The sequence below is a fragment of the Rhineura floridana genome, chromosome 1, assembly GCF_030035675.1.
Source record: "Rhineura floridana isolate rRhiFlo1 chromosome 1, rRhiFlo1.hap2, whole genome shotgun sequence".
Taxonomy (NCBI): Eukaryota; Metazoa; Chordata; class Lepidosauria; order Squamata; family Rhineuridae; genus Rhineura; species Rhineura floridana.
In genome coordinates this window covers 12,994,792-13,018,375 of record NC_084480.1, presented here as the reverse complement: position 1 = coordinate 13,018,375, position 23,584 = coordinate 12,994,792, and the positions used below count along the sequence as shown (strand labels likewise).

The window sequence follows — 23,584 nt, the reverse complement described above, 5'->3', positions numbered from 1 at the left end:
CAATGTTTCTCTGTGTTAAAAAAAAAATCCCATCCTGTAAACAGAAAATGGAGAAGGGCCATGGGTAGCCTTGCATGCAGAAGGTCCCAGGTTCAATCCCTGGCATCTCCACCGAAAACCCTGGAGAACCACTGCTGGTCAGTGTAGACCACTGTTCTTCAACCTCGGGTCCCCAGATGTTGTTGGATTACAACTCCCATCATTCTTGGCCACTGGCTAAACTGGCTGGGATTTATGGGAGTTCAACAGCATCTGGGGCCTCAGGTTGAAGAACAGTGGTGTACACAATACTGAGCTGCATGGCCAGTGCTCTGCTCCTAAAACTAGCATGTCAAGAGAAGAGTTGCAGGCTAGCTGTCCCCTTAACTTGCTGGCTTTCAACATGCTGAGAATTTTAGATGGAGGGACAGTCTGTGTCTGTGTTAGAGTTGCTTTTTAATCTGGTTTTAAAGCTTTTTTTAAAAGATGTTTTTAAAGATGTTTTGTTTTTAATATATTTTAAAGTCTGTTTTTATTATGTTTTAAAGGGTTTTAGGGCTTTTGCTTGCCACCCTGGGCTACTACTGGGAGGAAGGGTGGGATATAAATCTAATAAATAAGTAAATAAATGGAGCCATTTGATTTCCCATCCACAGATACATCATGTGAAGTTGCTAATTCTACAACCGAGCTTTTATTAAAAACTTAGTAGATCTTTTTTTTTTGTTGGCTGCACCTGTTTCCTTTACTGTGATGAGGTACTAATGATATAATCTGAGCTTCTTGTCCCTTATTGGTACAATTCCTAGAGAAGACATTTATTCTGAGTGGGCGGATAGGTCTTAAGGGAAGTAGGAAGGAATGGAACAATAGTAGGACACAGGAAATGAGGCCCTTAGAGAATTTCCAGGTAAGTTTACAAGAGATCTTTAATTTGGGGCATCAGTAATGAGATATGGGACCTTTCACTGCAAGCCACCTGTTATACTGTGTTAGATGTTAAGTCATGTTGACCTGCTGGAAAGATGAAGTAGAGGGTCACACAGATATCCCTTCTGAGATCCCTTCTACAATTGGCTTCTTGGTGTCTTTTTTCACATGCCAAAAATGAAATGAGCTGTAGAAATTGAACAGTGGGAGCATCTGTCCATGAACAGCAGGAATCTGCATATAATTGACAGTACTGGATTGCAACATTTGGTCTTCATTATAAGATGGCTCCAGTTTTGCAAATAAGTCCCCTAAATTTACCATGCTTTTTTTTTTTACTAGTCCTCCCTACTCATGCATAGATATTTCTGTTATATTAATACCAGAATGGAAACTTCTCTATCTGGGTGCTTGGAGCAATTCATCCTCACCAGAGGTAACCAGGCTAGTAGCTTTTGTGCAAGCCCTGATGGCTTCTTATTGAAGGAAGGGCCAAGACTCATGGCTAGGAAGGTGCTCTGCTTATTTATTTATTTATTATTTATTTATTTATTAAATTTATATCCCACCCTTCCTCCCAGAAGGAGCTCCAAGCAACCAGACAGAGATGTTTCCATTCTGGTATTAATATAACACAAATAACTATGGATGAATAGGGAGAGCTAGCAAAAGCACTCTAAAACATCTTAAAAACAAAAGACTTTAAAACATATTAAAACAAAACATCTTTAGAAGCATTTTTTTTTTAAAAAAGAAAGCTTTAAAAACATCTAAAAAGTCATTCCAACACAGACTCAGACTGTGCATCTGTAAGATCCCAGATTCAAACATCAGCTCAGGTTAATTAACAAGGCTCAAAGATCTTGGAGAACAGACATGCATGAAGTTTATTTGACACATTTCTAAAACTGTACATGAGTTTTAGAATTCAAATCTGACTTTTAGTTTGAAGCCCAACACTGAGGGTTAATTTTTGAAATATCTAACCCTCCTACATTTGTTAAAAAGTACTTTACTAATAATATATTAGTCATTTTCTAATGAGATAGAATAGGCAATTACTCAAATTTAATGTAAAAATATGAAGTTTGGCTAAGGGTAATTGTGTATAGTACAGGAACAGAACTATACAGGAATGTTATTTGGATTCTGTAATGATTTTACAAAGAGCCCTCAAACAGCCCTGACACTCATGATAATATACTGTGATTCTTGTTGTTGATGATGTTTTATATTCTTCCAGGTCGGGTATTGCTGATTGATTAATTGTTGATGGTTGTGCTCATTTTAGAATTTTGTATTCCTTTTTGTGAGTCTCCGAAAGACTATTTGTATGAGGCAATGAATAAATCCAGTAAATAATTATAATACTTTTACTTCCCGCTCAAAATCTCCTGGAGGTATGAATGGGGGGGGAAACACTACTTGAATAGCTAACACCTCCTTATCTTCATTTCTACATCAACATAAAGTAGATATTGTTAAATGAGACTTTGTGCCATATTGGGATCATTTAGATTAATGTCCTTTAACCTTGAGTCCCCAGAAGTTGTTGGACTCCAACTCCCATCATCCCCTGCCAGGTTAGCCAATGGTCAGGGATACTGAGAGAGGTAGTCCAACAACATGTGGAGGGCACCTGATTGAGGAAGGCTGATTTAGATCCCCTAACGCCTTGGACATTCACTTTAAACGCCCTGTATATTTTAATTGGGGTCTAATTAAAATAATATAATTTAAAAAATGGGGAAAAGGAAATGAGTAGCCCATTTTTGTAGTAGACTACCTGGAAAACAAAATGGCAGATGTGCTACAAAGTACCCTTTGGAGTTAGTTCCCAAAACACAGAAGGTGTCAGTCTTGATGCTGAATTTTAAAAGTATTAACCACCAACATGCCAGAAATGCATCCCTTTTCCAGCTAATTTTGTTTAAAGCACCTTAGATTCATAATTGAGAACATTAAAAATGGAATAAGGAGAATAAAGATATACATTTGGGGTTGTTTCCTCTTTACAAGGTGTCCTGTAATCTGCTTCTTTATTCCAGGTTGCCATAAAAAAAAGTCTCTCTAAGCACACAGGTTTGTTTTTCAGTATATACACTGTATCTTCCTGGATTTTAATAAGCCTCCTGATGTTTGGTTGGTAATAGCAAATAACTTAACGTTTATTTGCTAACCAGATGGCTTGACAAAAATGAAGACGATGGCCAGATTGTTCGAGAGCTAGTTCCGGACGGGCGATCGTCTATCCTGGAAAGTGAGTTTGCTCATGATTTGCATGTGGCACTTTGGCGCTAGCTCTTTGATTTTTACTTTGGGGACAGCATTATTTTCACTGGTACCTTTTGTGGATCCATACTGGGCCTCAGACAGGGATGGAAGGATCTGTCAATCTTGGTCCTCTCAGTTTCTCATTTTTTCCAATCTTAAATTCAGCTCTCCACATTTCTGCAGTAATGTGTGATCTTCTTTAATCATTTGAAAATATGAGGGGCTATTTTTTGAAGCACTCTGTTAGGTCTCTTATTATTATTTCTGTAGATATTGGTTACCACATCAGCATAAAAACAGGAGATGTCCCTGGAGCCAGCTCGGATTCGAAGGTTTTGATCAAGCTGTATGGTGAAAACTCAGACACAAAAAAGGAGACTCTCTTGGTGTCTGATAATGACTTAGGCAATTATTTTGAACGTGGCCGAATAGATGTCTTTACTCTTGATACGATGGACATTGGGAAGGTAAGAAAGAACTGCAAACATGGCTTTGAGCAACAGAAAATACTGATTTTATTGTTAAGGTCCATACTGGAGTGCTCCAAATGCATTTGAAAATGGTGGGTTCAGAGCTTGGAAAAGTTACTTTTTTGAACTACAACTCCCATCAACCCCGGCCAGCATGGCCACTGGATTGGGCTGATGGGAGTTGTAGTTCAAAAAAAGTAACTTTTCCAAGCTCTGGTTTTAATCTAGCAAGTTACTGTTTGTCAAACATTATGGGTTCTAGCCAATGCTAGTCCTACTCAGAGTAGACCCATTGAAATCAACAGACATTTACTCGGCTCTATTAATTTTAAATGGTTCTACGCTGAGTAAATCCCTGTTGTATAAAGGGTATCATATCCTTTCTAAACTGCAATATACATAAGAACATAAGAAGAGCCTGCTAGATCAGGCCAGTGGCCCATCTAGTCCAGCATCCTGTTCTCACAGTGGCCAACCAGGTGCCTGGGGGAAGCCCGCAAGCAGGACCCGAGTGCAAGAACACTCTCCCCTCCTGAGGCTTCCGGCAACTGGTTTTCAGAAGCATGCTGCCTCTGACTAGGGTGGCACAGCACAGCCATCACGGCTAGTAGCCATTGATAGCCCTGTCCTCCATGAATTTGTCTAATCTTCTTTTAAAGCCGTCCAAGCTGGTGGCCATTACTGCATCTTGTGGGAGCAAATTCCATAGTTTAACTATGCGCTGAGTAAAGAAGTACTTCCTTTTGTCTGTCCTGAATCTTCCAACATTCAGCTTCTTTGAATGTCCACGAGTTCTAGTATTATGAGGGAGAAGAACTTTTCTCTATCCACTTTCTCAATGCCCTGCATAATTTTATACACTTCTATCATGTCTCCTGTGACCCGCCTTTTCTCTAAACTAAAAAGCCCCAAATCCTGCAACCTTTCCTCATAAGGGAGTCTCTCCACCCCCTTGATCATTCTGGTTGCCCTCTTCTGAACCTTTTCCAACTCTATAATATCCTTTTTGAGATGAGGCGACCAGAACTGTATACAGTATTCCAAATGCGGCCGCACCATAGATTTATACAACGGCATTATGATATCGGCTGTTTTATTTTCAATACCTTTCCTAATTATCGCTAGCATGGAATTTGCCTTTTTCACAGCTGCCGCACACTGGGTCGACATTTTCATCGTGCTGTCCACTACAACCCCGCGGTCTCTCTCCTGGTCGGTCACCGCCAGTTCAGACCCCATGAGCGTGTATGTGAAATTAAGATGTTTTGCTCCAATACGCATAATTTTACACTTGTTTCTATTGAATTGCATTTGCCATTTTTCTGCCCATTCACTCAGTTTGGAGAGATCTTTTTGGAGCTCTTCACAATCCCTTTTTGTTTTAACAACCCTGAACAATTTAGTGTCGTCAGCAAACTTGGCCACTTCACTGCTCACTCCTAATTCTAGGTTATTAATGAACAAGTTGAAAAGTACAGGTCCCAATACCGATCCTTGAGGGACTCCACTTTCTACAGCCCTCCATTGGGAGAACTGTCCATTTATTCCTACTCTCTGCTTTCTGCTTCTTAACCAATTCCTTATCCACAAGAGGACCTCTCCTCTTATTCCATGACTGCTAAGCTTCCTCAGAAGTCTTTGGTGAGGTACCTTGTCAAACGCTTTTTGAAAGTCTAAGTACACTATGTCCACTGGATCACCTCTATCTATATGCTTGTTGACACTCTCAAAGAATTCTAATAGGTTACTGAGACAGGACTTTCCCTTGCAGAAGCCATGCTGGCTCTGCTTCAGCAAGGCTTGTTCTTCTATGTGCTTAGTTAATCTAGCTTTAATAATACTTTCTACCAGTTTTCCAGGGACAGAAGTTAAGCTAACTGGCCTGTAATTTCCGGGATCCCCTCTGGATCCCTTTTTGAATATTGGCGTTACATTTGCCACTTTCCAGTCCTCAGGCACAGAGGAGCACCCGAGGGACAAGTTACATATTTTAGTTAGCAGATCAGCAATTTCACATTTGAGTTCTTTGAGAACTCTCGGGTGGATGCCATCCGGGCCCGGTGATTTGTCAGTTTTTATATTGTCCATTAAGCCTAGAACTTCCTCTCTCGTTACCACTATTTGTCTCAGTTCCTCAGAATCCCTTCCTGCAAATGTTAGTTCAGGTTCAGGGATCTGCCCTATATCTTCCACTGTGAAGACAGATGCAAAGAATTCATTTAGCTTCTCTGCAATCTCCTTATCGTTCTTTAGTACACCTTGGACTCCCTTATCATCCAAGGGTCCAATTGTCTCCGTAGATGGTCTCCTGCTTTGAATGTATTTATAGAATTTTTTGTTGTTGGTTTTTATGTTCTTAGCAATGTGCTCCTCAAATTCTTTTTTAGCATCCCTTATTGTCTTCTTGCATTTCTTTTGCCAGAGTTTGTGTTCTTTTTTATTTTCTTCATTCGGACAAGACTTCCATTTTCTGAAGGAAGACTTTTTGCCTCTAAGAGCTTCCTTGACTTTGCTCGTTAACCATGCTGGCATCTTCTTGGCCCTGGCAGTACCTTTTCTGATCTGCGGTATGCACTCCGGTTGAGCTTCTAATATAGTGTTTTTAAACAACTTCCAAGCATTTTCGAGTGATGTGACCCTCTGGACTTTGTTTTTCAGCTTTCTTTTTACCAATCCCCTCATTTTTGTGAAGTTTCCTCTTTTGAAGTCAAATGTGACCGTGTTGGATTTTCTTGACAATTGGCCATTTACATGTATGTTTAATTTAATAGCACTGTGGTCGCTGCTCCCAATCGGTTCAACAACACTTACATCTTGCACCAGGTCCCGGTCCCCACTGAGGATTAAGTCCAGGGTTGCCGTCCCTCTGGTCGGTTCCATGACCAACTGGTCTAGGGAATAGTCATTTAGAATATCTAGAAACTTTGCTTCTTTGTCATGACTGGAACACATATGCGGCCAGTCTATGTCCGGGTAGTTGAAGTCACCCATTACTACCACATTTCCTAGTTTGGATGCTTCCTCAATTTCATATCTCATCTCCAGGTCTCCCTGAGCATTTTGATCAGGGGGACGATAGATCGTTCCCAGTATTAAATCGCTCCTGGGGCATGGTATCACCACCCACAATGATTCTGTGGAGGAGTCCGCCTGTTTGGGGGTTTTGTGCTTGCTGGATTCAATGCCTTCTTTCACGTATAGAGCGACTCCGCCACCAATACATCCTTCCCTGTCCTTCCGATATAGTTTATATCCAGGGATAACCGTATCCCACTGGTTTTCTCCATTCCACCAGGTCTCCGTTATGCTCACTATATCAATGCTCTCCTCTAAGACCAAGCACTCCAGTTCTCCCATCTTGGTTCGGAGGCTCCTAGCATTAGCGTACAGGCACTTGTAAGCAGTGTCTCTCTTCAAGTGTCTTTGGCACTTGTGGTTTGGCCTGTGGTAATTTTGCTCTTCTGAATTTATATTCTGTGCTCCTGCTCTCACAATGCCTACTTCTAGGCCTACCCCTTTTAAAATTTCATCATTTCTTTGGTCTTTATCCCAGGGGGGAGGTTTATTCCGAACCGGACCTTTCTCAGCTCCTGTCGGGTTTCCCCCCTCAGTCAGTTTAAAAGCTGCTCTGCTACCTTTTTAATTTTAATTTTAAGTGCCAGCAGTCTGGTTCCATTCTGGTTCAAGTTCAGCGAGACCTTTGTTAGACCCAAGGAAAATGTCATGCGATAGCAAGCAAGCTCAGCATTCAGGAAAATGACAGGTCAAGGCAGAGGGAAGAGGAAAAGAGGAGCATGTTGATTTCTTAAAGACACCAACTGTGCAGTTTGTAACAGTCTTAAGAGGGTGAGCCAGAAGAGCTATGCAGGGTCATTTAGATTAGCCTCTGCTCAGCAGGTTTCAGGGTGCATTGACGGTTGCTGGGACCATAATAATAATGGCTGATCTCCCATTAATAACAACAACTATAGGTTTGTGTCCAATGTCAGTCACATTCAGGGTAGACCCATTCACATTAATGGACATGCCTAATTCAGGTCCATTCACTTCAATGGGTCTACTTTGTGCAGAATTTAGTTGGATGCTGCACACACAGTCTCACTGTTATACTTAGTCTACTACAGCACTAAGCAGAATTCACAGGTCCCTTCTGAGGCAGAGAACAGAAGAAAAGGGAAATGTGGGAGTCTTTATAGACCCAATACTTTTTTGGGAGGGGTAAAAATGAGGTGCCAGTACTCACGTCTTGGCAAAAGTGCCATGGATGCCAGAACAGAATGGCTGCTAATGGCAGCAGAAAAAGAGGTGGCAGTACTCAGTACTGGTGGGTACCATCACAAAAAAGCACTGGCCAGAGCAATAGGTAAAACATAAATAAAAACCAAAGTGGACAGCATTTTTTAGTGGTTGATGGACATGTAAGTCCACCTACCTCCAAGGTCCCATCTTCAGGTAGTAGAAAATTATGCTCAATTCAGAGTCCTCCAAGACACTCAAAAATTATAGGTGGCCATGTTGGTCCACCAGAACAATTCCAAAATCCACCATTGGCACCCTAGTTATTGAATGTGTTCCTTTGACAGATTTGCCTGAAGTCCACATTAGGATCTTTTGGCATCAGGTGAAGATTTTCCTCTCCTTCCTTTTCAGTTTAATTTTCTTTAAGAACGGTTGTGTTTTCCACCTTTGTTGAGTTTTCATGCAGTTTTTACTGATTTTTATGCTGCTTTGTATGGTTGTATGCTATGTTTATGTTGGGGCTGCTTTGGCATTGATTGGTTTAGTTGTGAATTGATCGCATTTGTATTTTATTCTTATTAATTCCTGAACCACCCAGAGGATATGGTTAATTGAGCAGTATATAAACGCCATAAATAAATAACAACAGTAGAAGATTCTGTCGGGTCCTGTGAAATGATGGACTCTTGTCCTGGGCCCTGTCTGAACTGGGTATGGATGACCCCTACCCATGTGCCTGCATTCTTACCACCAGCCCTGATGACCCCCCGACTCTAGTTTGAGAAGCACGATTTTATGCAAATGCCCATCTTGTGCCATTTCCATGGCACACCCAAACTCTTTCTGCTTTGTTTCCCAAAGATCCAACGGCTTCTCATTGGGCATGACAATGTTGGGCTCCGAGCCGGCTGGCACCTTGGCAGTGTCCAGATTATGATTCCTGTCCATGGCAAGCAGTACAACTTCCCTTGCAACCGGTGGCTTGACAAAAACGAAGCTGATGGAAAGGTAGAGATTGAGGTCTACCCCAGCGAGATCGTGCCGATTGAGAAATGTAAGGAACACCGGCACATTGTTAGTGTTTATTATTGATAGAAATTTCTGGGAGTGAAAAAGAACAGAGGAAGGTCCTCTTGGATTTGCTCAGCTGGAAGCAGAGAAGAACAATCCTGGAATTTTAACTGTTTGAAATTGTCACTATTTAATGATGGCTGTTCATTATATATTGAACACCTGCAGCCAGTAGCATAGTGGCAAATTCAGAAGGGCAGGGTCCCTTCATGGCGGTCATGCCATGCCCTCTCTCTCACTTGCTTGCTCTCCATTGTCATCTCCACACTCCTCAGTCCTTCCCACTCATGCCTTCTCCCACGACGACATCCCTAGGAGCCAATCAGCATGGAAAGGTAGTGTGTTAGCTACTGAGAAGAGTCTTCTCAGTGGCTGACTCACCTCCCTTCACTCCAATCAGCAGGAAAGGACAAGGAAGCATGTTAGAAGACTCTTCTCAGTAGCTAACACACTTCCCTTTCATGCTGATTGGCTCATAGGATGCTGGAGACATATGGACCTAGCTGGGGCCCTGTTTCCAAAAAAAGTAAGGGGTCTAAGTCCTCCTAAGACCCTGGATGACTATTCCCTATCTGAGCCAGGTGAATGGTGAGACGACACACAGACTGTGTCACTTCACTATGTACAGAGTCTTGCACATTGCTAGTGCTCAAGGAACATTTCATGTAGTAGCAAATAGCAGTAGTTGTTGTCAGAAGATGAACAAATAAGCAGGAACCAAAATCAGGGAGTCCAAGAAGGCCACCCAAGTAAAATGAAGGCCATGAAAAGCTTCTTGTTTTGGGGATAAGCCCAATCATATAAATGCAGTTATTTTTATTTCATTTTATTTATTTCATATATTTATATACCGCTTAATACTAAAACAGTCCCTAAGTGGTTTACAAAAATAAAAATTAAAAAACCTACAATACAGCATAATGCAAAATTACAATACAATGCAATATAAAACAATAGAATCTCCCCATAAGCAAAAACATTTTTAAATCATCCTAAAGAGTCAGGATCAGGGAAGGACCGTAGCTCAGTGGCAGAGCATCTGCTTTGCATGCAGAAGGTCCCAAGTTCAATCCTCAGCATCTTCAGGTAGGGCTGGGAGAAACCTCAACCTGAAACCCTGGAGCGCTGCTGCCAGTCAGGATAGGTAATACTGAGCTAGATGGACCAATGGTCTGACCGAGTATAAGACAGCTTCCTATATTCCTATGATCCCTTCCCTCTTCATTCTCCCTCTTGCTAAGGGACATCCTGACAGTTGTGTGTCAAGCAGAAGATGTTCTTCAGAAGGTGAGGAACCTCTGGCCTGTGGGCTTAGCTGGGGTCTCAGTTAGGCCCTGGTGGTCAATTTCCCCAAACTACGCCCACCCGATGTCGTATGTGATGTCAGGTGACCTCCCTAGTGCAGCCAATGAGGCTCATTCTCAGCAACAACCAGCTGATGGCCACTGAGAGTGACCTCCTTTGGAAATAGTTTAATCTTATTTTAATGTAGACTTTGTATGTTTTTAATTATATGCATTTTTATCTGGAAGCCGCCGTGTTCCAGTTTTGGAAAAATGGTGGGGTATAAATAAAGACAACAACAACAACAACAACAACAACAACAACAACAACAACAACAACAATAATAATAATAATAATAATAATAATAATAATAATAATAATAATAATAATAAAACCTGAAGTGCTTTGAAAAGTCTCCTGGTTCTCTCTATACCTCCCTGATACATTCTGTTACCCTAGGTTTGAGTGGCTTGGTCCTTGATTGGGTGCTGCTGTGGGGGGTCTAGTAGCCCTCTAAGCCGATTTTTTGTTTTTGCACAGGCCCCTTAGAATGCCTTTCCTAGGGTTCCCCCCATTGGAAGGAGGCTAGAGCTGGTTTGGCTAGAATGGGTGTAGGAAGCGTAGAGAAGTTTTGGAGGTGGCCGGCTGCCTGGACATTTGATAGCAAATTGCTCTAAAGACAGCTAAAGTCTTCACTTTTCGTTCCTCTCTGTAAAGCAGTGGTGGAGAACCTCCGGTCCTTGGGCCTTATTAGGTCAAGTAGGCCTCCCCATTTGGTCCTTGAAGCCACTTTGGGAAATCTACACCCACCTGCCCTACATCTGATGTCATATATATGACATCAGGTGTGTAGCAGGTAAAGACACTGCTCAGCTGAAAGGGAGTTTGCAGGCACTGCTGGTTAGCTGGTTGACGACATCTGCAAAGACCTCTACATGGTGCTTTGCTGGCCCCAATGATCAGCTGATTGTCTGGACTTCTGAGCACAGACCTATGCAAGCCCCAATAATTAGCTGATTGTCAGGACGTGTAAAACATGGTGCATGAAGCTTTGCAAGCCCTGATGATCAGCTGATGTCTTCCATGAATACGGCTGTGCAAAAATGGGTTGCCTGACATTGTGATTTTGTTTGCCTAGGCTCCTCCTGGGAGGAGGGGTAGAATATAAACGTGGCCGACAGAGGGTAGCGGGGGAGTGTAAAGATTGCTTGAATTTCCCAACATCCAAGCATGAAACAATATATTGCTTCGGGCATCTTGTCTCCTTGTGCGCCACCGTCTCCCTGTTCTCCTTTCCTAATATGGCAGATTCCCAGTTGTCTAAGTTTTGCATCTGACCCTCATAGAGAAGGACCATAGGTGAGTGGCACAGTCCATGTTTTGCAAGTAGCATGCCCTCCATTCAATCCTAAGGATCTCCAGTTTAAAGGATCAGGTGTGAAAGATTCCTGCCTAAGAGCCTGGACAGCTTCAGCCAGCCAGAGTTCTTGGCTCCAGTGATGGAGAGTCTGTACTTGTGTGAAGCTGCTTCCTGTGTCTGCTTTAAGTAAATTAAAAGAACTGAGTATTTTACTTGAAAATGTATTGGGATATAATTGAGGGTTGATATGAAAAGGACTTATAATAAATAAACAAAAGGTCTAATAGTAGAAATATGGATCCCTGTTTCTGGGATTTTGTAAGAGTGATGTTTGAGAACAATCTTAATTCCCACAATAACTTTCATCCCTCCCCCTGCTCCCCCCTCTGGTTTGCTTTGAACACAGTGATAAATTATGAGGTGTGCGTAGTTACTGGCAACGTCCGGAATGCAGGCACCAATGCGAACGTCTTCATGCAGATTTATGGTGAGCTGGGCAAAACAGAGGTGCTGATCCTGAAGAACAGGTCAAACAACTACGAGAGGGGAGCAAATGAAACCTTCAAGGTACAGCTGAGATTTCCCAGGGCTAGGAATGGGGGAGACGTTCAATCCAATTTAAAGCTGAATCTATCAAATTTGCACTTTCTGAAACAATGTGAGAAATGAAACGCAGCCATCCTTCAAAATCTGCACTTATCGGAAATTTGTGACGCAGTCGTTCAACCACTGTTTACAAAAATGCGTATATTGGGGGAAATGGGCGTATAAATGAATATATTAATAAAGACATACAAAAATGCATTATATTAGGGGAAATTGGTTGCAAAATGTGTACATTAGTCAAAACTACATGCAAAAATGTGTTTATTAGAAGAATTCTGAACCAAAATGCTGAAGAATTTTCACAAGGCCTTCCATCCCCACCTGGGACTAGACTTCCCCTCTTCACCAGCAGAGATGCTGTGGATCTAGATTTTGGATCTTTGGCAGACTTGGACATTAGGCAAGATGCCTTCTGTTTGTTTGTCAAAGGCCATGTCCACACAACACATTTGACTCCCAACCCTGAGAGCTTTGAATAAGATTCCCAGTGCTCGGAGACAGAATATTCATTGCCGTGCTCCTTCCCATGACTGGCAGAGCCAGATTAAACCATGCAGAATAGCTTATGGAAACAAAGAAGAAGAAGAAATAGACAAGGCAACAGACTGGAGTTAAGATCCAGACGTTCTGAGGGGCTGAACATGTCTAATCCATTTGGACTGATTCCTTCAGGGCCTGCACGTCTTATGGAATGATTTGAAACACATTGCTCCCCTCACCTCTAAAGCAGGGATGTGAAACCTGCAGTCCTTCTGGACTCTAATGCCTAGCATCCCTGCTTGTTGGCTGTGCACCAATCACTGCACAGATTATTAGCTGTGCTGGCCAGGGCACTGGAGCCCAACATTATGTGGGGCAGTGAGGTGGGATAACGTAATACTAATCCTGCGGGCAGAGCACTGGCTTCCAGTCAGCTACTGGGCCCAATTCAAGGTATTAGTACTTGTGTTGTTGTTGTTATATGCTTTCAAGTCGATTCCGACTTATGGCGACCCTATGAATCAACTACCTCCAATAGCATCTGTTATAAACCACCCTGTTCAGAGCTTGTAAGTTCAGGTCTGTGGCTTCCTTATGGAATTAGTACTTGTCTATAAGGCCCTAAACAGCTCAGGTTCCAAGTATTTGAGGGAGAATCTCCTTCAGTATCAACTGACTCAGGCTTTTAGATTGGCTGGGGAGATTCTGCTGATGGTTCTTCTATGGATTATGGTCCATAGGGCTGTTACATGCTGAAAAGGGCAATCAAAATGATCAAGGGGGTGGAGCAACTCCCCTATGAGGTTTGAGAAAAGGCGAATAAGAGGTGACATGATACAAGTGTATATAATTATGCATGGCATGGACAAAGTAGATCGAGAAAAGTTTTCCTTTCTCTCTCGTAACACTAGAACTTGTGAACATCTGAGGAAGCAGAATGTTGGAAGATTGAGGACAGTCAAAAGAAAGTACTTTTTAATGCAGTGTATTATGAAATTCCCACAGGAGACAGTGATGGCCACCGACTTGGATGGCTTTAAAAGAGGATTAGACAAATTCATGGAGGATAAGACTATCAATGAAATGCTAATATTATTGTTATATATGTATGGCATTTTACAGCTGAACCTGAGATAAGTAGACCATAACTTACCTTGTGAGACTTTGCATTTTACTGAGTATTCCTCATTATAATTGCTTTAATTTTTTATATTGTATAGATATTACGTTAAGTATTGATATATATCTTGCTTTTTTCCGTTCTGTGTTGTAAACCACCCTGGGGTCTCTTGACGAAAGGTGGTATATAAGTAGAATTAAATAAATAAATAAATACTAACAATATTAAAGGTAGAAGCTGTGGATGTTGGGAAGGTCTACAAGATGCGAATTGGCCATGATGGGACAGGCATTGGGGCTGGCTGGTTCCTGGAAAGTGTCACAGTTAAGAAGACGCGTACAAAGAAGTTGGAAAAGAAGAGGAAGAAGAAGAAAAAGAAGCCAGTTGAAGAAGAGGAAGAGAAGGAGCCTAATGAGGTTGATGTCATGGAGGTTTATAATTTTGTGCTCCACCGCTGGCTGGCGAGTGATGAAGAGGACAAGGAACTGGTTGTGGAGGTGATACCAGAGGATGGATCTGAACTTGAAGGTAAACTAGGATCACCTTGGGGAAGGGCCATAGCTCAGTAGTAGAGGGGTGATGGTGATGATGATTGTCTTCTTCTTCTAGGCCCAATCCACATGGTCACCCAGTGGGAAAGAGCAAGGCAAACAGGGGCTGAGGGTGGTATTCATTGTTAGTCCTACTGAGAATAGATCCATTGAAGTTAATAGACATGACTGACTAAGGTTCATTAATTTCAGTGGGTCTGCTCTGAGTAGGACTTAATTGAGTACAACCCTAAGGTTCCTTTTCTTGACACTAGTTGCAGAGGGCAGGTGAACAGGGGGCCATAGCCAAGAGAAGGAAGAGAGCTCTGCGGAGTCAGCAGTGTCCCCCACTGCACCAGCAGTGTGGACCTTGGCAGGTTCCCAGCAAAACTGAGCCATGATGCCGGTCTTGTTTTGAGCTGAAAAGAGGGCAGGAGGGAAAATACCAGCCCCTTTGCCCACCTGTCCTCCTTTCACAAGTGGTGTGGTGATAAATGCTTACAGCCACACCTCTGAAGGAGGGAGACCTGACTTCACATCCCTGAAGAGCAATGAAGGTCACTGACTAAGCCTGGCCTACCTAACAAAGGTATTATGTGCCCAACCAAACCTGTTGTCTAGCCCTCCCCTCAAACTTATAAATACTTCTCCAGTAGATTATGGTCATTGTTCCTGCTGGGAAGAAAGTACCAATGTCTTTCTGCTCCATTATACCAGTGCAGATGCATCATTGTGTGGGCTGAAGAAGAAGAGGAAGAGGAAGAAGAAGTAAGGTGTAGTGCAGCATTCCCCACCCTGGAGCCCTCCAGATTTTTTGGATGTCCCCTCCGATCATCCCTGACTATTTTCCATGCTAGCTGGAGGCTGGGGCTGATGGGAATTGAAGTCCAAAAACACCTGGAGGGCACAAGGTTGGGGAAGGCTGGTGCAGTGTTTAAAGAATCGCAGACCTCTGCTTCATGTGGAGCTTGTGCACGAGAAAGCGCTATTTAGATTGCCAGCACTGCTACAAAAACAGTCCCCCAATGAAAGGAGCAAGGCTGGCAACAGAAAGGGCTTGAACATCTGTTTGAGGAGTTGCTAGCTAAGGTGTGCGCATCTGCTATCCCTTCTGTCAACATATAGGAGGGTGCAGCCAGGGGAGGCAGAGTGAGGTTCAATGCATGACTGAAGGCAACTGGCACTGGAGGCAAAAGATAACAGGCCGGTGTAGCACTGGAGAGGGAAGGGCTGTAGCTCAGTGGTAGAGCATCTGCTTACACGCAGAAGGCCCCAGGTTCAATCCCTGGCATCTCCAAGTAGGGATGTCCTCTGCCTAAAAGCCTGGAGAGCACTGCCATTCAGTGCAGACAGCTCTGAGCTAGACAAATGGTCTGATTTGGTATAAGGCAGCTTCCCATGTTCCTATATACTTGTGAACTGATTACGAGATAAGTGGGGGATTTGCTTAACTAGCGAGTGAAGTTAACTCCATGAAGAGAGGAACGGAATTGTGAAGGCTTCTGTAACTAAGTGTGGGTGTCCCTATGATGAGAAGAGTCCTGGACTTTCTCCTGGGGGAATTAAGGACTCACCAGAACCCCCCACTGATCGACAGAGGGTTTGGGGGCTCACTGAGCCTGAAGAAAACCCTTATATGGAAGGGAAAGCAATGAGTCATCTCACAATCTGATTCCAGTTTTATGACTTTCTTCCCCCAGTAAACACCTATGAAGTCCATGTCATCACTGGCATTGTGTGGGCAGCTGGAACTGATGCTAATGTCTACTTGAGCATCTATGGTGAAAGAGGAGATACTGGGGAACGCCACCTGAAGCGCTCAGATCACCTGAACAAGTTTGAGAAGAACCAGGTAAGAAGGACCTAAAAGCTATTTGGCTGGCTATAGACCAAATGTCCAGCTAATCCAGTGCTCTGAAAATAGCCAAGAGACAGGCATGCCCCTCTGCCCTTTTCCATTGCTATAAATCACCAGACAAAGGCCCAGAGTAATGTTTCAGATACGTAGCTGCTACAGATTTGCACGCCTTTTCTATTGTCTTTTTGGTGCCTGCTAAAGGCGTTCCTCTTTCAACAAGCCTTCTCAAATCTTTATTCCAGTTGGTATCTGTCTTTGATTGGAACTGATTGTGTGTGTGTGTGTGTGTGTGTGTGCGTGTGTGTACACACACATACATAATGTTTCTATATATGCAATTATTTTAACTGTTTATATATATGTAATTTTTTATATATACTGTTATATTGTAAATCACTTCAAGATGCCTCATGGGAAGTGATTCATATAAACCACAACAATGCAACTACTACTACTACAACTACTACTCAATAATAATAATAATAATAGATAAACAACTGTGGGGTGAATATTCAATATAAAAAAATCATGGAGAACTTTGCTGAAAATTTGGGGAACACATTTGTTTCACCTCTAATGCAGAAGTGACATATATTAACAGTGCAATCCTGGACACATCTACTCAGAAGTAAGTCCCCCTGAGTTCAGTGGGGCCTAGGCTCCTATACCCACTTACCTGGGAATTAGCCCCAATGAACTCAATGGGGCTTACTTCTGGATAGACATGTATAGGATTGTGCTGCAAGGCTGCAATCCTATATCTACTTAGCTGGGAGTAAACCCCATGAAACTCAATGAGACATACATATGAGTAGACATTATAGGATTGTTCTGTAGGGCGACAGTCCTATACCTGCTTACTTGGGAGTAGGAATGGGGGAGCAATTCAATTCAGTTTGCATTGAAAGCCAAATTTATCAAATTCATATTTCCCTAAACAATATGAAAACTGAAACTTAGCCATCTTTTGAAATTCACACTTATCCGAATGTTGCAATGCAGTTCTCCAACCAATGTTTACAAAAATGCATATTTTAAGGGGGAATGTGCTTAAAATGAATATATTAGTGAAAATAGCATATAAAATGCATTATATAAGAATTGCTTGCAAAATGTGTACATTAGTCAAAACTGCATACAACCTGGGCTCCTTCTGAAAGGAAGGGTGGGATATAAATTTAATCAATCAATCAATTAATGCTGGAGAATTTCCATGAGGATTTTAAAGAATTGCAAATTGCTGCAGAATGGTGGAGAACTGAATTCAAGATTAGAAAAATAAGAAAATGACAGAACTGAAATTGACAGATCCTTCCATCTATACTTTGGAGTAATCCCTATTGATGTCAATGGGACTGAGTAGATATGTGTAGGATTGCACTATGAAACACACTGAAAATGGGAAAACATTCCATTCTCAAGGCACAAATCCTTTTAGAAGCATACCGGGCAACGGGTAATTCTCTTGCGCTGTTTTGCAGGTAGATATATTTACTGTCCAAGCCATTGACATGGGAGAGCTTAAGAAGCTACGAATCCGACATGACAACACTGGAAACAATCCTGCTTGGTTCCTAGAGAGGATAGAAATTATTGACACCAAAGAGGAAACCACGTGAGCAGATAGATGACCACCCACAACTAAGGCAACATTTAGAGTGCTGGCCAGATAATTCACAGTGCCATTGAAATTCAATTTGAGGTGGCACTGACCCTTTGGAATTCCCTCCCCTTGAATATTGGACAGGCGCCAACTCTGTTATTTTTTCGGCACCTACCAAAGACCTTCCTCTTTCAACAAGCCTTTTAAGTAGAGACCTTATCCAAGTCTGCGTCTGTGTTGGAGTTGCTTTTTAAGATGTTTTTAAAGCTTTTTTTTTTTAAAAAAAGATGTTTTGTTTTAACATGTTTTTAAAGGTGTTTAAACATTTTCAAGATGTTTTGTTTTAATATATTTTAAATTATGTTTTATTATGTTTTAGAGTGTTTTTAGTGTTTTTGTTTGCCGCCCTGGACTTCTGTTGGGAGGAAGGGCAGGATATAAATCTAATAAATGAATAAATAAATCAGTTACCATTTTCAGTTGTTAATATGACTAAAATGCCCAAGGGTTACAATACCCAAGCAAGGTACAGTGCTTTTTTTCAAAGGACAAGAAGGTATGTTTAGGATAACCACTACACAAAATGTCCTAAATGTGCATTTTAACAATGGAATTCTAATTGCATGGGTAGTGGTACCCTTGGATATTTTAGAGTGTAACCCTTAACATTTCTACAAAGCCCCAGTGGGACTAACTACCAGGAAAGTGAGTATAGGATTATAGTTTTAGGATCCCCCCCTTACTGGAGATTTGCAGTATTGGCTTGTTTTGGGATATCTCTATGCAAAATCTATCCTCCTGAGAAGTCCCATTTCTCCACACCTCCCCCTCCCTCCCCAGCCAACCCAAGACCAAAAGAGGTGTGGAAAAGGCAATGCATGTGGCATTGATATGTGCCAACTGGTCACATTCGGTAGTGAGGGGTTAAAACTGGTCTGCCTCTCATTATTACTTTCTCAAAATGATTATGTAAACAAGCTAGCTTCTGATCACGGCTTTTCACATGCTGCATTGTAAAAAATTATTTATTCTGAGAATGTTGATAATAACAACACTAAAGACTGGATAGCTAAGATTATCTAGATATCTAAGATAATCCTGTCGTAGGCAAAGGTCACATCTGCCATTAGGTCCATTTTGGTTCAATTTCTATATGTCATTGATGAGGTGGGTAGAGAAAAGGACCAAAACAAAAGGGGGTTTCATTTTCTCCCTGACACCCCCACTCCCACCCCAACACTCTTCTTATGCTACAGAGCTTGCTCCTTTGCCTACTTTCTTACTGTGTTGAATGCGTTCTGGCCAAATGTTAAGAGTACTCTTCAACTCAGTTTGTACTGACCTTCCCTTTTAAGAGTCAAACTCGACAATACATTAGCTTTATATCTGTACCCTTAAGAGCAGGGTATGTGTGGGTGTTAATCACAAATTGCTCATGTGGGGATATGGATCCTAGCATGAAGGGGAATAAAGAGGCTTTAACCATTTGCTCCCCCAATGGTCCCAATCTGAACTCTTGCCTGCAAATTGAGTAAGGGGGGGATATCCATGGAAGAGAATTGGTAGGGTTGTTTTTCCCCCATGCAAATTGCAGACATGGGGCCCCTGATTTGGATCAGGGCCATACTGGGGGAAGTACCCCTATTTCCCATGCTTGGATTCTGATCTCGATCAAGTCCTCCACACCAGCAATTTGTGTTGGGGGAAAAAACACCTGCACTTGAGGGCACAGAACGGTGCTAATGTATTGCAGTGTATTGATTAAGATATGGAGCTGACACATTGCCTGGTTTGGCCTTTAGAGATAGATTTTTCATCTGGAGGTGGCCAAGAAAAGACTGCTAAATGGTGCTTTTTTTGCAGTTATTATTTCCCATGCCAGAGGTGGTTGGCAGTGGATGAAGATGATGGTCAGATTGCCAGAGAGCTGGTCCCAGTGGCTGAAGCCTTTGTAAAGAAGGATTCAGATAACGCCGGATCCCTTGCAACACTTGGCTTGGAACAGAAAGGTTTGTAGTCTGGCTTTTTACATTACCTTCTATGTCACTAAGGCTGAGGATGAAACAAAGACATTTTAATAGCACTAATCATAAGGAAGGCCCATTGCTGCTGGCATTGGTGTGTGTGTGTGAGAGAGAGACAGTTTCATGCCAAGGGCCTGTACAATTATTCTGCCCCCAAGGGTTGTGGGCCTTTAAATGTGGCTATGGAAAAGTGGCTCCCATGGCATGTTTATTGGGGACTTGGAACCTCCTCAATACGGACTGAGTAACAATGTGGAAAACTGCAGATTCCTATCATGAGGGACATAAGGCAGCAATTTCCATGCCATCCTGCGTTCTCCACAATCAGCACTGTTTCTGTTCTGCTGCAGTTCAGCTTCCACTAAAACCTATGTTATTTGTTACACTATCCCCTATGGCTGAAACTAATGTAATCCATTATGTAATTAATTTCATTGGAAAAGAAATGTCAAAAATGATGCAGCAAATAATGTAATTATTTATGTAATGTTTGCAGACAAAACAATGACAGCAAATACCACGTGTGTTTGTTTGCATATCCATTCCTGGCCTCGGACGAACATGCAAATTGCGGGAATTCCCATTCCTGTGTCTGTTTCCAGTGGAATTCTTCAACATTCCTACCAATAATGAAGAGTCAGATGGCTCATGGGAAGCTGCCCTATATTGTCAGATTGTTGGTCCATCTAGCTTAGTATTGTCTACACTGACTGCAGCAGCTTTCAGGCAGGGGCCATTCACAGCCCTACCTGGAGATTCTGGAGACTGAATCTGGGACTTTTTTCATGTACCTTGCTGTGTTTTATTCATCATGAGTGTTGTGTGTGCATAAGAAGGAAGTGGGTTCCATAGGTGTGGAGTAATTGTATGTACCCTCCACATTGGAGGTTGCCAACCTTTCTTGGTCACATTTGCAAACCAGAGAAACTGTTGCGCGCACCCTCCCAACAATATATTCTATTGAGTACAACATGGAGAGGGCCCCATGTCCACCCATGAGCGCTACATGAATGGCAAAACTGAAAATGGTTTTATATGTTACTGTGCCTCATTTTCTAAAAACAGGAACTCCACAAATTTCACTATCCACTTCAAAACTCTAGCCCCCTATCCAGGGTTAATGAATGATTGTGAGTGAGGGGGTCAGGATAATGCCTTGTCGCCCCATCCCAACCTCTCTGCATTCTTCTATCTGATTCTTCTGAATCTAGGATCTATCTGTACAATCGGTATCCTGTCAAATTCAGAGTACAGATCACACAGCCAAAGAGAGGTTGTGCAGAAGATGAGATTACATTGCATAAGTTGAGAATCAGACCAGCAGATTCAGTCCCAACACATCCTATGCATTCATTGACTATGCTCTCAAGCTCAGCCTGTTGCATTTTGAAATGGTTGCTCAGAAGCACAGGGTGATGAACAGGGACGGTCCCAAAGGGCGGCCAGATTGGGCCCTGGCTGAGGGCCCCTGGAGCCATAGAGGCTCGTGAAGGGGCTCTTGATAGGATGGGGGAGGAGTAGCACTCCTTTTCCATGATCCGCAGCAAAGTAGCTGCTGCGGATCGCAGGGAGGGAGCTTCTTCCACCACCCGTTCACTGGCTCCACCTACCCATCTCTCCTGTCTTTTGCAGCTGTGTGGGCTGCACATGCAGAACTGCCATTAACCAAGATGGCGGCCGAGGTTTCCCTAAGGGGCTGAAGCCTCTGCCACCATCTTGGTTGATGGCAGCAATGTGCACGCGTAACAGCCCGCACAGCTGCAAAAGACAGGAGAGACGGAGCCAGTGAACGAGTGGGTGGAAGAAGCTCCCTCCCATCAAGAGACAGGTAGGCGTGTGTGCGCGCACTGGGGCAAGCTCGTGCCCAAGGGCCCCGGCATGTCTGGGGCCAGCTCTGGTAATGAAGATTATGACGACATCATATCGCTTTATGTGTCCGTGGAGTCTGGTAGTCAGAAGTTTGACTGTTTATAAACTAGGGATCGGATTTGTTGGCTGGTTCCAGTTCAAAAGCATTCCTTTGACCTAACAGGCTGGTATTGATTCGAGTTCATTCTTTGTCTGCAAGCCACTGCTTTTAGCTTAGAAAAAATATTAATACTGATATTGATATTTCTAAAGGAAATATCAATTTTTGAAAGGAAATTTTTGAAATGAAATGTCGATAAATTAAATTTAGGAGACAATTGTGAATTAATATAAAGGACCACACCATTTTTTTTTTTTGATCCTGCTGAAATAAATTCTTCACCCAAATTTTTACAGATTAAATATTTGGAGTCTTTCTTCTTAATATGAGTTTCTTGTAAACAAATTATATCCAATTTTATTTTTTTCAAATAATGAAATACTTTCTTTCTCTTCTGCGCCGAATTAGCTCCATTTATATTCCAAGTCAAATATTTGTAATCCATTTTTAAGCATGTATTTTGGAAAAGTCTGTACCTGTTGCTCCCTTTGATTCATCATCATCCTTTTCTTCTTCTACCTGTTTCTGTTGACTTTGTTTCCCAGGAATTGTATCCATGTCTTTGAGTTTATCTTCTTCCATATCTTTTGAAGCTTTTCTCAAGAAATCCCTTGCTTTTTGAACAGTATTTAATCGATACTTCTGTTGTCTGAATATAAAAATCACTCCCTCTGGAACATCCCATCTAAATTGAATTTTACATTGTTTAAGTTTTTCTGTGAAGAAAGCATATTCTTTTCTCTTTCGTAAAGTCTAATAGGAATTTCCTTCATCACCAGTATTTCTTTACCGTCAATTTTGAAACCATTGTTGAAATGATATTGCAATACCATATTTCTAGTCTTTTTTTTAAAGAAATTAACAAGTACATCTCTTGGGATTTTTTTCATTGTTGCATATCTGGAATTAATTCTGTAAACTGTATCTATTTCAAATTCCATCCGGTCTTCATTCATTTCCAAGGATTTTGCTAAGACAGTAACAATTTTCTCTCTGATATCTCCACCTGTTTCCTCAGGAATTGCACGGAATCTCAAACAATATTCTTTATCTCTAAGTTCCATAACAGCAAAATAGTCCAAATTTTTTTCTAATTCCACATTTACACTATCAATTCTATTCTCTAAGGTTTGCACCTTATCTTTAACATTTTTTACTTCCTGTGTTAATTGCCCAATATTATTTTAATCTCACCCACTTCTGTTTTGATATGATCTTGTAAATCTTTATAATCCTTTTTCATATTGTAAAATTCATCTTTAAATTGTTGTCTGTCCTGTTTCATCTCTTGTTTCATCTCTTGTTTAAAGTCATTAAACCCCTCCATAATTTTCTGAAACATGTCTATTCCTTCCTGTGTATCAGTTGAAACTCTTTGCTCTAAAACTTTGGCTGTTTTCCTGGTTGTCATTTCAAAAAGGTAAAACTTTTTCTATTATTAACCAATGTTCCCAAACTTAGTGGCAAGCTGTTTCTTACTTTTCCTCAACAACAAAAGAGTTAATATAATCAGGCTTGTTAGTATGATCTTAGCCAACACAGTTCTTATCTCCGGCACGTTCAAGAATGTAAAACAAATCCAGTTCTCAGCGTCCAGCAGTTAATGACATACACGAACAGCAGATTCGTTAAAAAAAAAACATAATCCGAAATAGAAAGGAATAAAAAATAGTCTCAGATATATTTCCTTCAAATAATCAAATTATCTTGTCCAATAGGTTGCCTCTTATTCGTTTTGATCTTTATAATTCCAAATTTAAGCCAGCTTTTTGTCATATAAAAAAAAG

General features: G+C 41.7%; 1 protein-coding gene across 1 annotated transcript in view; it reads left to right on the top strand.

The window, feature by feature from the left end:
• LOXHD1 (lipoxygenase homology PLAT domains 1) overlaps positions 1-23,584 on the top strand; it is a 225,390-nt gene that overhangs the window by 95,987 nt on the left and 105,819 nt on the right. Inside the window, exons 15-22 of the mRNA XM_061636319.1 lie at positions 3,093-3,169; positions 3,454-3,650; positions 8,754-8,946; positions 12,014-12,174; positions 14,044-14,341; positions 16,044-16,195; positions 17,683-17,816; positions 19,668-19,813. Of these exons, the coding sequence (XP_061492303.1) occupies positions 3,093-3,169; positions 3,454-3,650; positions 8,754-8,946; positions 12,014-12,174; positions 14,044-14,341; positions 16,044-16,195; positions 17,683-17,816; positions 19,668-19,813 (1,358 nt within the window). The remainder of the gene's footprint in view (positions 1-3,092; positions 3,170-3,453; positions 3,651-8,753; positions 8,947-12,013; positions 12,175-14,043; positions 14,342-16,043; positions 16,196-17,682; positions 17,817-19,667; positions 19,814-23,584) is intronic.